Below are 17189 nucleotides of genomic sequence, written 5' to 3' on the forward strand. Positions count from 1 at the left end.
TTTATACACATTTATATCACTCAATAAGCATTTATTGATTGCCAGCTATGTGAATGGCACTGTGGTACGAGGTATGTGCTGGGGATACAAATACAAAGAATGAAACAGTCCCTATTCTCAAGGAATGCACAGTCTAATCAAGGAAATAAGTACACAGAAAAGTATAAGCAGAATAAACATAAAATACAACACAGCTAAATACAAGATAGTTTGAGAGTGAGGGCACTAGCAGCTGAGGGGATTCAGGAAAGGCTTCGTGTAGAAGGCGTGTAGAAGGAAGAGAGGAATGAGATGAAGCAGGAATAAAGAGAGAGTATTCCAAGTGTGGGGGAAAGCCAGTGCAAAGGTATGGTGATGGGAAATGGAATGGTATGTGTGAGGAAGACAAAGAAGACCAGTGTGGTTGCATCATAGACTGCAGGAGTAGTAGTGTCCAATGAAGCTGGACAGTTTGTGGGGCCACCAGGCTATAAAAGGCATTAAAAACTAAACAATGGAGTTTATATTTGATCCTAGGAGTAATAGGGAGGCAGTGGAATTGAACGAGCAGGAAACATGATGTGATCAGGCCTGGGTTTTAGGAAAATCCTTTTGGTTGCAGTGTGGAGGAAAGACTGGAGTAAGGAGAAACTAAAGCAGCAGAACTAATTAGGTGATCACTGCAATAATTTAGGTGAAAGGTGACAAGGAAAGGCTCTAAGTAGGGGAGGGATATAGAAATGGCACAACCTGGTATTTGATGGGATATGTGAGATAAAGGAAAGTACATTGATCATAATGCTGAAGTTATGAACCTGGGAGACTAGAAGAATAGTGATACCTTTGACAGAAATAAGTAAACTGTTAAGAAGAGTGGGATTTGAGAGAAAGAAAATGATATTTTGGACATGGTGACTTTGAGATGTCTCCAGGACATAGTTAGAAGCGACCAATAGGCAATTACTGAGGCAGGACAGAAGCTCAGGGGAAGACATTTGGGGCTAGATACACAGATCTCCGAGTCATCCACATAGAGATGATTATTAATCCAAAGGGAACTGATGAAGTCACCAAGAGTATAGAGAAAGAAGGACCAATAAGAGAGCCTTAGGGGTCATGATGTAAAAAAAATCCAATACAGAAACACGAGATGTGGTCTAAAAAAGAAAGGGGGGGGGGGGGGGAAGAGATGGGAAGAGAACCAGAGAGAGTAAAACACCATGGTGAAAACCCAGAGAAGAGTATTCAAGAGAAGAAGGGAGGCAACAGCTTCAATTGCAGAATACAGTTAGGTCAAGAAAGATGATAACTGAGAAAAAACTATCAAATTTGGTATTTGATAACTTAGTGATCACTGATAACTTAGAAGAGAGTAATTTCAGTTGAGTGATGAGATTAGATGCCAGAATATGAAAGGTTAAGGAGTGGGTGTAGGAGAGAAGTGAAGACAACAAGTACAGCCAGCTTTTATGAGGAGGACACAGAATGAGGGGTTGATAGGGTCTAGTATAGGTTTTTAAAGGAAGAGGGGAAATCTGAGAATGTTTGAAGGCAGTAAGGGAGGAACCATTAAGTACTGAGAGGTCTGAAGAAGGAAGAGAGGAAAAGGGAAGAGCGAGAGGAGGGGGACGGGGAGGGAGGAAATGGGAACTGCAAGAGGAGGAGGGAGGGGAGGAAGGAAATGAATGTCATCTCATTACTGGAGCCTAGGCAAAAGGAGGAGAGTGGAGATTGAGTTCTGAGATGAAAAGAAGGAAGAGGAAGTTTGTGGACTATGGCCCAAGTGTCTTCTTCTTTTGTGTGTCTGCAGGCAGCACAATGTAGTGCACTCAGAATGTGAGCGCAAACTCAGGTCTTCTGCTTGTGGCCCTGGACTAATCTCTTCATCACTCATTCAGTTTCCTCATCTGTCAAATGGGGTTAGTGTAAAAAAAAATGTGATTTGTAAACCATGAAGTGCTAGAGAAATGGAAGTTTTTGTTTTAAATATCCCAAAGATATTGGGGGGGGGGGGGGAGTTGGAGGGTTAGTTTTCAAAGTTCAGTTGAGAAAAGAAGTCACACCTTTTGTAGGCAGCTAAGCCTGGAATGAGGAGGACCTGAGTTCAAATTTGGCCTCTGGGCAAGTTAATTTAACCTCTCTTCCCTCACCTAAAATGAGGACCATAGCAAGGATCAAATGAAATGATATTTGTAAAGCATTTGTTAGCACCGTGCCTGGCACATAATAAATGTTTATCCCCACCCTACCCCAAATATGGTGTCCTACCTGGAGCTATGTAACCAGGGGCAGCTGCAGCGCCAACAAAAGCTCCTCTTGCAAGGGTTCCTCTTCCTCTCCCCCGAGCTGCCTGGACAGCTGCCGACACAGCTGTATTTACTACACCCTTGGCCTGTTACCAATGACACACTGTTCATTACTTATAGAAATTGGAAATGTCATTGTCTTACCTCTTTAATGCATATATTATACACACGCTGAGATTCTTTAAAGACCCACAGTTTCATAAGTATATTCTTCCCACTGACACAAATCTCAATATTTCTATTTCACAGTAAGATAATAATCCTTTTTTTTTTTATTTTTAAACTCATTGTCACCAATGTTCTGGTGATGAACTTTTCCATCATTGGCTAGACAAGTCCTTGGATTCAAAGTCCTTCAAATTTAAGAAGTGCTAGAGTTTACATTCCATTGGCATAAGCTTCAAGAACTCAAGGTCACCTCCATGTGTATAAGCCCACTGTCAGCAGACATTATGCCTATCATCCAAAGACAAGCTGAGATAAGTACAAAAGCTCATCATCAGAAAGCTGGACACAGTAACTAATGAAAATGTCTAACTAAGGTGTAGAAAGGGTTATGATCTATGTCAGTAAAGGTGGCATCCAAACCAATATGGATCTTTGAAGTATTAAAATAAAGCTAATAATCCTATGGAGTTCAAACAATGCTACAGTTTTTATTGCTTCACTTATACAGTGAGTCTGGTAGTTAAAACTAATAAATTAATTTATGAGTTCTACCATAATATGCTATACACAAAAGAAAAGAACTAGACAATTCATCAGAAGCTGACCCATTACCAGGTTACCTCAATATGTATTTGGAAAAATATACCAGCATAAAAATGAAGCCCAGGGAAGCCTTTAGGATTTTGAAACCAGTCACTAAAAATGATTTTAAGGTCCTCTGTCTTTAGGAGACCTAAATTTAAATCCAAGCTCTAAAAGTAACAAGTTGTGTGACTCTTAGGCAAGTGACTTCCCCTCTCAGAGCCATAGTTTCTATAAAATGGTGATAACATGACCTTACTGAAATACTGTAAGATAAAAACTTTGCAAGCCTTTAAGTATAATAGCTATTATTATTACTAACATTTACATAGGACAGCAGAAGGTCAAGCTACACAATTCCTTAGCAAAATCCATCTTAGAGGGGAGGAAGGGAGATAGGAAATAGAGCTGAAAGTAAAATAAGACAATGTCATGTTTGGCAATTCCTGTCTAAACAAAATGACTTAACAAGTTCTTCATGCCCAATCATAATTTAAATATCAGAAATTACTATGTTTGTCCCCAAATTGTGAAGTTGGTGACCTAAGAAAAAGATGTCATGGAAAAATATATGAAGACACTATGTTTTCAGTTTTTTCAGAAGTGTCTCACCCTTCCCCATCCCTTTGGCTTTTTTCCACTCCAACTACACTATGTTCTACTGACAAAGTAATTTTCACAAGCTCTAATCATGAACCCTTGGCTCAGATACCTTGAATTTTCCTCTAGTTCTTAGTAAATAAAGTTCAAGGCTCCTTAGCTTGATATTCAAAGGCCCTCCACAAATTTGGTTCCAAATCACCTTTATAGTCTTACTCAACAACTTATTTCAAACATTTGTTTAACAACAACTAGGTGCAGGGTAGTGTGCTTAGGAATGAGGATACAAAAATGAAAAATGATACCAAAATGCCCTAATCTAATTGGGCGTAGAAAGGACAAAAGGAAATGGCACAAATAAGGAGGATTTTGTCAGGCAGAATGTCATCTTCTCTCACTGTATTTCACACTCAAATGCTCTAGCTAGACTACTTACCTTTCCCTAAAGTCACCCTGCCCTTTCCAAACTTTATTCCTCTGCACACCCTTTCCCACACACCTAGAATTAACCTGTCCTTCCCAGCTCTCCAAACTACTAAAATCTTCCTCATCCTTCAAGCTCAACCCACGGACCAATTCCACAAAGCCTTCCTTATCATTATTGCTTAAGCTCTTCCTCAAATCCCAACCAATAATGTATACTTGGTATATGTGAGTTATTATCTTTTTTCCAAGTAGACCATTAACTTATTCCTTGGGAATGAAGAATGTCTCTCTTCTACTAAATTTACCACTGGGATTTGGTCATAACAGGAACTGAAGTAGGTGTGCTGAATTTGCCATCCTACTATGGTGAAAAAGTATGCAATACCACACAGATAAAGAAATGCACAATGAACTCCCTCTTACAAACTCCAGGGGTATTTTGCAAAACCTCCACTCCAATCATTTCAAATGCTTTACCACAGCATAGATGTACAAACTCTGGTAGACTACAGCAAGTCGAAAAAGTCTTCAAACAGAGAATGGGGACAGATTATGTGATATACTACTGAGGACCAACCTAGCTAAGAAAAGACACTTGCCATCAGGAGTTGCTCATCAGGGCACATCACCAAAAAAAAAAAAAAAGTCTTCTAAGTTATGAAGAGGTTGATTTGTGTAGTGGAATGGGGCCCCATACAAGAAAATTTTAAAATCTCCTAAAAAAAATAATTGACAAAGTCAGTGAGTAGCACAAGGACTGGCCCCTAAACTGAAACTCAGCAAAATTTGGCAAATTAAAATTTAAGACAATAAACCATACCTGAGGAATAATCTTCTTTTTCTTATTATTTGCTGCATTGGGTCCAGAAAATAGCTTCTCCAGGGCAGCTAGTGCTGCACTGGCTTTTGCTACCTTCTTATTTGGACCTGCACCACGGAATTTCTGTCCATCTACTTCTACCTGAAATAAAAAGTTGCACTTTTACCCACTAAAGCTGCCATATTTTATTTAGTTCACTAAGGTATTTAAACAGAACCACACTAAATTTGGGAGGAAATTCTGCCCCTTCTCCCCAATACCAGGACAAGAAATTATCTAAGTGTACAAAAAACAGACTCCACAAGGAACATAAGTTAAAAGGTGTCCCCAAAATGTTATTCTCAGTTGGGTGAGAGAGTCCTGTATTTTTTTTTTCATCTGATTTCTATAAATGTCAAGAGCAGCTATGTGACCAATCTTCCCTCCTCCCTTTATCCTTTTCTCTTTGTAACAAAGGATTAAAGGAAAGCATTTCTTACTTTCACCCACAGCCTTTTCAGCTCCAGTGGTAATGGTAACTTTGACATAAAGAAGAATCAAGCATGAAACATATTTAAAAACAACAAAATAAGAGAAAGAATCAGAAAACCTCATAGACACCAGAAATGCTCTCTATAACACCGAAGACAAACGGTTGGCCAGCTTCAGTCTGAAGACTTGTGATGGAAGAAAACTACATATAGCCTGAAGCAGCCTATTCTACTTTTGGGGAGATATGATGTAAAAAATTCTTTCTGTATATCTAGCCAAACTCTGCCTTTCTGCAACTTCTCTTCAATGTTCCTACTTCTGCCCTCTAGAGCAAAGAAGAATCAATCTAGTCCTTCTTCCCCACGGAAGTGCTTCAGCTACATAAAAGAAGAAATAAGGTTTTTCCTAAAAGTGCTCTAGGCAAAACATTCACAGTTCCTTTCATATTCCTTCTCACCATCCTACTCATCTTTGTCCAGACAGAATATCAGAGTTAAAAAGGGACTTAAAGGAATTAGAAGCTTTTTAAAGGTAGTAATTCAGCCTTTACTTAAAAAACTCAGTGATGGGGAGCTCACTACCTTCCAAGGCATACCATTCTACTTTTGGACACTAATTAGAAGTTTTTATCTTATACTAGACCAAAATCTGCCTCTTATAACTTCCACCCACTAGTCCTAGTTTTGCCCACAGTATGCCAAACAGACACACTGTAGACTTCTGATGCACTTCTTAAACTGTATTGCCGAGAACCAGGCACAATGCTCCAAATATAATAGAAGAAAGGCAGAAGAAAATGGTACTATCACCTCTTTTGCCCTGAATAGTGTTTTATTCAGGAAACTTAAAGCCACAAATTTCCAGGCAGAGAATCCCTTTGAAATGACTCAAAGATTGGCTCACAGTCCTTATTAAAAAACGCACCTCCATAACAAATCGTTTATCATGGCTTCCACCCGTTTCAGAGATGAGTTCATATTTAAGACCTCTTCTTTTCTCATTGAGCTCCATGACAGGGTTCTTACCACTTGCTGTAAGGATGGGGCCCTGAGTTCTTACCTGAGAAAACAAAAGGAAACATTAACTTGGGGAAATATCACATCATATAAAATTCCAGAAATCTGGACTCCCTAATTAAGAAAGTTACTTATTCTGGGAAAACTTAAAACTGAAATGCATGATTTAATTGCTAGAAATCAAAACTGTACTGTAAATGCAAATACTGTTATACCCATCACACTGATGAAGAAACAGACTTAGCAGACAAAATACTCTTAATAAACCAACCTAGGTCCACATGGTTTCTACACTGCAAAGCAAGACTAAGGGCAGAAATGGAAAAGGAAGTAAGTTACAATGGAGAAATAAAAATATTCTTAATGGTGAGCAAGAAGACTTGTCCACGGTCACATTCCTATTGAGGCAAGTATGGTAGAGTAGAAAGACTACACTAGACTTGGAGTCAAGAGACCTGGGTTTAAATACAACTCCAAAATTTACTCTCCCTTTAAATACAGGCAAGTCACTTTCCTTTCTGAGGCTCAATTTGATCACCTATAAAAATGAAATAATAATCTCTGCACGACTGACCGCATAAGATTAGAATACAGTCTGTAAACCAAAAGGATGAGCAGAAATTGGAGCTATAATTACTAATTAGCTCAGTTTCCTTATCTGGAAAATGGAGATAACAACTTGCACTACCACACTTCACAGTATTATTGTGGTAAAAGCACTGTATAAACATCAGAAAACTTTTTTATTTTCTAAGGATCTAAGATTTTATCAGTGTCCATCCTCCCTTTTCCTTATAACATCCTTTCATGCTTTAGTCAACAGTCTTCATAAGTTGCTGTGGTTGAATAATGTATGACTATTACTCCAATCTGGTGAGACTATTGATCAATATCTACAACCTCGGAAGGCATAACTACAGCTTTAAAGAAAGGCATATAAAATGGTCAAGTGCTAGAGGAAACATTGTACATCATTAATAAAAGTTTCCAAATCTATAGCATTAACAAGGACTTTTCCTCTCAACAGGCCTACATAGGGAGCGAAGACATTCCATTTTACAAATGAATTAACTGACACTAATACACAACTTGCCATGATCTACAGATAATAAATGACAACTATTACTATCCTTATTTTCTAGACCTCAAAACCAACCAATCTAGCTGGGAGTAAAGGTCTCCAATCTAGCACCCTGCCCCCCCAAAAAAGCAAGGGTCTCTTACTTAGCCAGCCTGTGCTTATTAAATGGTTTATGCTTATCCTAGTCTGGGGAAGAGTACAAGAAGTCCAATTTCAACATTTTAAGTTCAACCACATTTCCAAAATCTCAATTTTTAAAAATTGACCAAAAATAACTTGAAAAATTAGGTTTTTATTATTGCTTTCACTCAATCAAGTTCTGCTCTCATAACTCCATGTGGGGAAGTTATGACCTTAGCTTCCTGAAGGTTGTGTCACAGTGGAGCACAAATTCTGACAACTTCTACCAAGGTCACTGAATGTTTTATAATCACAGCAACTACTGAAACTTTTAAGGAGTATGACAATTTCTTTATTAAGGTCAAACTTTCACAGATCCTCATATAGCAACAGTTATTATACAAGGTGATGAAAAGAGCAATGCTTGGTACACATACAGATTCATGAATCCCTTTCAAAACTCCACAGACCTCCAGTGGTCCACTACTCACAGACTAGGAAGCATTCCTGGGGCTATCTGTGCAGAAAAAATAGCCATATCAACAAGATCTATTGAAGCAAAATATCAATTGATTAACTATTACCTTGTCTACCAATCAAGTCTAAGACTACTTTTCAAAAATGTGCCAAGTTTCAATGGTGATGTTACTTCTTTGTGCTTTGTTTTGTTTCATTGGGGGGGGCAAGAGCGAACCCTTGCCTTTTTATGGCTACAATGTTGTATTTCATAGATATTTCTTTCATAAATTACTCTTTACTTAAAGCTACATTGTGAGGCAGCTAAGTGGCACCAGCCCTGGAGTCGGGAGGACCTGAGTTCAAATCCGGCCTCAGAACAAACATTTACTAGCTGGGTGATCCTGCTTAAGTCATTTAACCCCAATTTCCTCACCCCCCCCAAAAAAGCTACATTGTATCTAAAACCTAATAAATGTATCCTCATATATATTGTTCATATTATCAACGTCCATACTGGTCTCCCCTTCTCATATACCACAGTCAGCATCTTGCAATACTCATCTGGTTTTGTAATTGTTTGTATAGTAATTTCAGTATTTCAGGATAAAACACTTGTCACTAAACCTTCCCATTCTTTTGGCAACTCCCCAGATAGATGCTAATTTTCTCATAGGAAGGTACCATACTTTACACTTCTTTTGTATCCAGAATGCCTAAAAGAGCACAGCACATGTTTCAAAAATCCAGTAAGACTGTGACTATGTTGTTGATAACAAATAAATATTCAGTCAAAGCAAAGACAATACAAACTTCTTTCTTTATCACATATTGAAACCAAGTTTTCCAAATGCCTTAAGTTCAATGAGGGATGTCTTCTGAGGGAATAGAGTGAAATTCCCATTCCATCTCACATGATAAAGGCAGAAAGTTACACAGTATTTTCAATTAAAAACTACTTTCTATATATTTCATTTGATCTATAGAACATCCTGCAAATTTATTCTTTCCACATTATAGATAAGGAAACTCAAGTTTGGGGATACACCCAAGGTCATAGCTAATAAGTTGTAGGAAGTCAGATTCCAACCCAGGTCTATTGATTCCCAGTTTAGTCTCTTACGTAATGCCAACTCTCTCACTAATATTCAATCCACCTATTGGAACCCCATCAAACATTCAGAGAGTAGGCACGCTGCAGGTGGGGCAAATTCAAAGCTCTAAATCTAAAGTTTAGGCAGTGCTTTTTTCATTCAACAAGCCTACAACAATGGTAATGGTGATAAACAGTAATAATAAATTCTACAAAGTACTTTCCTGACAATGGTGCTATAAAGTGGATAGTATAAGTACAATCCTCAATTTACTGATGAGGAAATGGGACCATTAGTAAAACATCTTACCCATGGTCACTCAGTCTGTGAATGTCAATATCAGAATTTGTATCAAATTCTCCTGATTTCAAATCCGTCATCATTCTTTTTCCACTATACCATGCTACCTCTCCTATCTGTCTCTATCTCTCTGCCTCTTAGCACTGACCCAAACTGCCCTTTGCCAATCTCATTACTCAAATACTGTAAATGTTCCCAATTGACAGTAAGCACAAAGCTTTTCATGGACCCTCTGTAGATGTTATTGACAAACCTTGTCACATTCCATGTTTTCAATAAAAAACAACTATACCTCTAAGGTACTGGAGGTTTCGGTTGTAGAATTCCCAGTATTATTGCTTGAGTTTGAAGACACCGTTTCATTTTTGCCTTCATTATCTGACTTTTCATCGGAGCTCATACATTCAATATCTGCATCAAAGCCTGTTGGATAGCCCATTGCTTGCAAAACCTACAAGAATAAAAAAAAAATGCAAAATAGTTAAAATTTTAATACACTTTAAATTGAACTACCAGAGACCTAAGTATATGGATGAAAGAAAACATAAAACACCAGAGCATGGTTAGTTCCAAGTTCAATTTTTATCTTTATCTATATAACATTTAGTTCAGTAAAAAAAAAAAAATTAGGTTAACCAGTGTTATACTGTAATTACTGATAAGGAGGGACATCTACAACTGGAAATTACAAGCTAGAGAAATGAAGTTCAGACAGTAACTGAAATGCAATTCTAAAGTTGTTTCTATAGTCCCTATTCTATATATTCAAGTTTTTAATTATTAGATTCTACATGAGACTACATATACATAAACAGCTGATTTTTATTTTTAAAAAATTTTTTTATTCATTTATTTTAATTTATCAACAATCACTTCCATAAGCTTTTGAGTTTTAAATTTTTCTCCCCCTCCCTCCCCAAGATGGCGCACAATCTAATATAGGCTATACATATACATTCCTATTAAACATATTTTCACATTAGTGATATTGTAAGTAAGAATTAGAACTAATAGGAGGAACCATCAGAATACAGAAGAAAAAACAGCAAATAGTATGTTTTGATCTGCATTCAAACTCCATAGTTCTTTCTCTGGATGTGGGTAGCATTTTCCTCATGAGGCTTTTGGAGATGTCTTAGATCTTTGTATTGCTGAGAAGTTAAGTCTATCAAAGTCAGTCATCACTCAATGTGGCTGTTACCGTGTACAACATTCTCCTGGTTCTGCTCACTTCACTCAGCATCAAACCATACAAGTCTTTCCAGGTTTATCTGAAGTCTGCCTGTTCATCATTTCTTATAGTACAATAGTATTCCATTGCATTCATATATCACATTCACAATTATGATTACTATCTGTCTTTCTCACCATCCCTTTTCCTCTCTGTCCACGCCCCTCCCTCTCTCCTCTCCCCTTCCCTCCCCACCAATGCCCTGCCCCTGACCACCACCTCCCCCAGTCCCACCCTCCCTCCACTAACCCCCCTCCCCTTTCCCACCCCCCTCACTGCCCACAGGGCATGCTAGACCTCCTCACCCAACCTATTATGTTACTCCCTTCCTAAGCCAAATCCAATGAGAGCAAGGCCCAAAGCTTATCTCCCTCTCCTCTTTCCCTCTGCTGCAATAGGTCCCTGTGCCCTTTCCTGTGATGCAATTCACCTGTCTGCCTCCTTTCCCCTTCTTTCAGCACATATTCCCAGGTAGACCAGATTAAGTCACTCACTTGGATCTATTCAACCCACTCAACTAGATCCTTTTCATCACTACATCAAAGTCAATCCATACCCACCCCCTCTATGTATACCCCTCCAACATGGTACAATAACAATACAGTTCTCAAGAGTTAACAAGCCCCATCTTCCCTTTGTAAGGATGCAAACAGCCCGCCCCCACCAACAACACATTGTATCCTTCTGTCCCATTCACCCTTCTATGTCTCTCCTAAATCCTATATTTGAAGATCAAACTCTTTGTTGAGCTCTGGTCCTTACACCAAGAAGGTATGGTAGTTCCCTACCTCATTGAACATCCATCTCCTCCTCTGAAAGATCATGCTCACCTTCGCTGGGTAGTTGATTCCTGGCTGCAATCCAAACTCCTTTGCCCTACGGAATATCATATTCCATGCCCCATGGTCTTTTAATGTAGAAGCTGCAAGGTCCTGTGTAATCCCAACTGTGCTTCCACGACATTTACATTGTTTCTCTCTGGCTGCTTGCAGCATCTTCTCCCTGACCTGGCAATTTTGGAACTTTGCTACTATATTCCTTGGTGTTTTCAATTTGGGACCTCTTTCAGGAGGTGATCGGTGGATTCTTTCTATTGCTATTCTACCCTCTGGTTCTAGGACCCCAGGGCAGTCCTCCTTCATGATTTGCTGAAAGACACTGTCTAGGGTCCTTCCCTCATCATGACTTTCAGGTACACCAATAATTTTTAAATTGTCTCTCCTGGATCTATTTTCCAGGTTAGTTGTTCTACCAATGAGGCATTTCACGTCCCCATCCACCTTTTCATTCTTTTGTTTTTGTTTAACTGATTCCCACTCTCTCATAGAATCATTAGCTTCCACTTGCTCAACTCTAATTTTTAATAAATTATTTTCTTCGATTAGATCCTGTACCTCCTTCCCCAATTTGGCCAATTCTATTTTTTAGGAACTTGTTTTCTTCAGTGTACCTTTTTTCCAGTTGGCCAATTGTATTTTTTAAGGATTTGTTTTCTACAGTTAATTTTTGTCCTTCCTTTTCCAAGCTATTGACTCTCTCTTGCATACCTCTCATTTCTTTTCCCATTTTTTCTTCTCTCTCTCACTCGACCCCTAAAATCCTTCCTGAGCTCCCCCAAGAAGGCCTCCTGGGCTTCAGACCAGTTCACACTCCCCTTTGAGGTTCCAGATGTGGGTCCACCAACAATGTTGTCCTCTTCAGAATCTCTGCCCTGATCCTCAGTCTTCTCACAATAAGAATCTACCATACATTTCCCTCTGTTCACGGTGCCTGCCCGTTTCCCAGCCTTCAAAGAGACCGGGTTCTCCCGCTAGGGAGCAGAGGGCACTGACCCAAGCTTCCCACACCGGGAGCCCAGGGCCTGGTCACTGGCTCCATGTGCTAGGGCATCCAATGTTGGCAGTCAGAGGCTGCAGGACTCCGGCAGCCCACCTGGTGTCAGGCCAGAACCAGCAACACTGGAACTCCAGGGGTAGGATTGGGTAGTGTGGCTGCTGGAGATTTCCTGCTTTCCCAGGCCTTTCCTTCCTTTTGCCCTCTTCAGCTCCCCCCAGAAGGATGCAGGGTGTTCACCCATGTGGGGCACCCTGGAGCGCAGCTTCCCTTAGTCTCACTGAGGCACTGGGAGAGCCGGTTGCTGTAGAATGCCGAGGCACCTGGTGGTTCTCTGAGCTGGCCTCCACCAGCTCCCCCACCCTCAATGAGGCACTCAGAGGTCCAGGCACCAGTGCTTGCCCGCTCCACCACCCGGGCTTCAGGATCTCTTCCTGGTATGCTGAGATACGGCTTTCCACTAGCATGCTGGGATGCCTCCCGTTCTGTACTGCTCCCCTCCCCTAAGGTAAAAGGGGCCTTTCCAATTAATTCCTCAAGCTACCTAGGCTACTAGACTGCTGCACCCCATCTTTCTTTTGGTTCAGCTGTTCCAGGGTTTTTCCTGGGGTGATATTTTCTGGTATTTCAGGGGCTAATAGGGGAGGGCAAGAGAGACTCACCTCGTACTCCGCCATCTTGGCTCCTCCTAAGTGATTTCTCATGAATGTGCTCACATATGAGAGAATGTAAATTTAGGGGGGAAAAGTTTTGAGAATATATAAATAAGCTCAATGAATTTACCTTCACTGCTACATGAAGTTTTGCGGTTTTCTTAGATGGTCCTGATGCTTCATATGTTGTGCCATCCACATCTACAGACATTGTGAAGACTGGCGCATGAACAGGGCCAGACTGGGATAAGAGTTTATACTGGAGACCAGGCCTGATCTGGTTGAGCCTCATAAGGGCATTCATTAGATCTATTGCTTTACTGTCCAGAACTATAAGAGGATGAGGAATAAGAAGAAAAAAGAATGAGAAAAGCTTTATTATCATTAGAGATAAATAAATAACCCTTGCTCCAAAAAAGCAGCACCAAGTTTAAAAGATGGGATAAGCACGCCACAAAGCTGGTCAACAATTTGCTTTCACCTCTCATATTCTACTTCATGGAAATTCTAAGCTTCTTCACAGCTCAGCTCAAGTGGCACTTCCTATTTGAGGTGGGGTTTTTTTAAGTGCCACCTCCTCAAAAAAAAAAAGTTTGTATTCATTATGTATACATTTTCAGTTTATTTAGAGATCTACAAACTATTTCTTTCAATAGACTGCAAGCCCGTTCCAGTCAAAGATCATGTTTTTTAGTCTCTGTATCCTCAGCACAGAGCATAATGCCAGGTACACAAGAAACGCAACACAATGTATGTTGATTGGTTAATTCAAAACTTGAGATTTGGCTCTACACTGGTGCAGGTACCTCTTCCATTATTAGACATCACAGTCCCTCCACAACTAAGTCAACAGCTCCATCAGCAGCTGTGACTGGGGAAAAAAAACAAAACAAAAAACCATCATGAGGTGATACACAAGTGCTCAAAAGGTGAAAAGCCTTCCTGCCCTTAGCAAGGCTGGCCTCAGTCCGTTAAGATAACCCCTTCTATAGGACTTGCCAAAGCATGCAGCTGGCTGAAATAGCCTATCTCGAACCCTGAGTCATCTCCATACCACAATGAAGCATCAGAGCAGAGCTTTGACAGAGAAGGTTTTCTCACTATCCTCACTTGAACTTTAAGGAACTGTCATTATACTGTAGTGGGTTATTCCTTCCATTGACATAAACCGCAAATTACTAAATGGTCTTCATGAAAATCTATGGTTCAAAAAAAATTTTTTCACCCAGTGGTCAACTTTCTTGTGAAAATCCTCTATGCTTTTCTAAGCTGATCCTTAGATAAGACAAACAGTTGGTCTACAGGCCTGACTCAAAGCCTGTTCATCATATTAGGAGCTGCCGAATCACAGGCATAATTTTTGTGAAGATTCACCTTCACAGCATGATGAAATCATGGGCAGATGATTTTAGTATAAGAGTTAATCTACTTTTAAAGAGTTAATTCTACTTTTAAAACTATCAACTTAACCTTGAAAAATACTGCACTATTGCTAATGAACAGTACAATGAACTTAAGAAATTATATCAGACACTCAAGAGACAGTCACTATATTAAACATCAGTATCATTCACCTCTTAGCCAAAACACAAAATTTTCCTTTCAATATTCTCAAAATTCCAACATTCATCTTTGAATCTGTTCTATTTCATACTAGGAATCTTTCCCAGATCACATCTATTTTAACTGAAGAAAGATGAGGAATACAATCTATACATACTCTTCCTTAAGTTTCGCTTCATCTTTTTATTGGGATCTTTATCATCTAATCCATCTTCAAAAGGTCTCTTCAGAGATGAGGAACCAGCACCTGAGAAAATAGTGTAATGGATTTGTTAGTCAAAAATAGAATAATTGCAAAATTATCATCACATTGCTGTCACCCTAAATAATATATAAAACACTGTCATCCCAACAATCCCATGAAAATGGTAGTGAAAGGTACTGTTAGTCTCATTTTATAGATGAAAAAAAAAATGAGGCTTAGGTGAAGAGACTTAGTCAAATTCAAAAAAGTACCAACTGCTGAAGTCAAAACTCGAACTATCTTTGCTAATGCCCAATTCCAATATACTTTCCACCACATCTAGCTGCTTCTCTCTCTTCTCTTTCAAATAAGACTGATATTCTAAAAGTGCAACTTTACAACCTCTTAGCCTTAACATAATTTCTTATGGCAAATATTATTTATCTGCTCATATTTGTGCCATTTGATTTAAAAATAAAACTGTAATTACATATACTGAAGTGTAGCACAAATAGGTAAATGTCTTGCCACTACCTTCACCTTTGGGAAATAACTATTTCTTTTAGTGTCCTCATCTGTATTGTCCATCCAAGCTCTAAGAAAGTCTATGAACTGGGTCTGTGCTTTTAAATAACAGAACTGTTTACAAGCAGTCCACTGTATCCCTTCTTCCTTCCTTGTCTCTGCTTAACAAAAAAATTTCCCTTTCAACACATATTTCACGGACCACTTGCTCCAGGGAATCTTCCCTAGCTACTTTTTTTAATAGCTCTTACTCTCAATATTACATATTTTGGGTATTTATTTTATGCAGTCATATGTCATTCTATTCAATCAGAATAGTAACAACACTATATTATATTTCTCCAAAGCAATTGGAAGCTCTTTGAAAAGCAGAAGTCATGTCTCCTTTTAATGCGTAGCACTAAGTTGAGCATATAGTAGGTACTCAATAAAATCTGTTGGGTAACAGGAGGAAACTATTACCCAGGATCAAATTAGGTCAAAAACTGTATTTTTATAGGAAAAATAGCAGCCTACATTTGCACTTAATATAAACTATTACTCCTGACAACAATGCTTTAGCAGTAGACAGTTCAAGTATTAATATCCCCATTTTACAGGCAAGAACCATGAATTTCAGAGTAATGAAGAACAGACACAGGACATAGGAGTCTATACTTTTATCTTAAAGATAAAATAACTGAAGCCAGAGATGTGAAGTGATCTTGCCTAAGAGAAGGTCACACATTACAACCATTACTATATCCTATTCCCCAAATCTCCTTTATAAGACCTTCAATTTGTATACAGATGTGAATTTTATAAAACCTTCAGATTTAATAAACTGATGTCAATTATAAACAACATCCGTATCACCCTACAATTGCCATTTTATACAGTTATATTATGTTTAGAAGAGGGTGGGAGTCTCATTTTAGGTTTGGATCATAGAAAACTAGCAAAACCAAGATTTTAATGCATGTCTTCTGATTGCTCAAGTGCTCTATATCACTTACACTACAAGTTCAAAGGTAACTTCAACAAGTTTCATGATTCAGAAGCTGAACAATTCTAATTCAAATCTTTCTGTTAATGTAGTGCCAAGGAGGTGAGGCGTGCAGAAGGGAGAGACTTACAGAACCATCTCAGCTAGATAGGTTGTAAGAGGGCCTTAGAGACTATGCAATGCAACCTAATCATATTAAAAAGAAAAAAATCAAGGCCAAAGAGTTTAAGTGATTTGCCAAAGTTCAGATAGTAAAAAGTCAGGAGAACCTCGGTGTGCTGGCTTCCAGCCCAGAGCTCTTGCCTCTGCACACTATTCTTCAGTGCTCAATAAACTGATACCACAATAGAAAGATTTGCAGACGTATTTCACAAAAGATTGCAACAATATAGAGATTAACTCCATATTCTGTAATCACCAAGATTTACTGTCTCTTGGAGGAAACACTGACTTCAGTTACTCTATTAGTCAATACTTCCCACTCAGGACAATCCTGATTCCAAGAGAAAGTAATATATGCTTTGTAATGCAAATCAAATACAATACATAAAATGATGAGTGTGCTAGGCTTGGAGACTGAAGACTTGGAGAAAAGAGGAAACAAGGTCTGTTCCAATCACATTCTAGTTCATTAAAATATATCAAAAGTTGCTTCCTCCAGCCTGCCTAGAATTCACAGGTTGTCTTAAAACTAAATAAGCATGCTGTTCAACTATGTAAATGATGTGCCAATGGACACAACTTTCTCTGCTGTGAACAAATCATCCAAGGAAACCATAAACTTCAGAGCACAAAG

The 17189-nt window shown here is 38.9% G+C and overlaps 1 protein-coding gene across 4 annotated transcripts in view; it reads right to left on the bottom strand.

Annotated features, from left to right (window-relative positions):
* The window catches only part of LOC114047032 (spermatid perinuclear RNA-binding protein), a 136988-nt gene that overhangs the window by 7861 nt on the left and 111938 nt on the right, over positions 1-17189 (bottom strand). For 3 of the 4 annotated variants that reach the window (XM_027867693.1, XM_027867692.1, XM_027867695.1), the window contains 6 exons: positions 14857-14946; positions 13267-13466; positions 9712-9870; positions 6277-6411; positions 4882-5022; positions 2248-2371 (listed from right to left, as the gene is read on the bottom strand). In XM_027867693.1, coding sequence (XP_027723494.1) covers positions 2248-2371; positions 4882-5022; positions 6277-6411; positions 9712-9870; positions 13267-13466; positions 14857-14946 — 849 coding nt within the window. Of the gene's footprint in view, positions 1-14; positions 1887-2247; positions 2372-4881; positions 5023-6276; positions 6412-9711; positions 9871-13266; positions 13467-14856; positions 14947-17189 lie in introns of those variants that run through there. The other variant, XM_027867694.1, reaches the window with a different exon arrangement.

This window comes from Vombatus ursinus, unplaced genomic scaffold, assembly GCF_900497805.2.
Source record: "Vombatus ursinus unplaced genomic scaffold, bare-nosed wombat genome assembly UNPS02014786.1, whole genome shotgun sequence".
Taxonomy (NCBI): Eukaryota; Metazoa; Chordata; class Mammalia; order Diprotodontia; family Vombatidae; genus Vombatus; species Vombatus ursinus.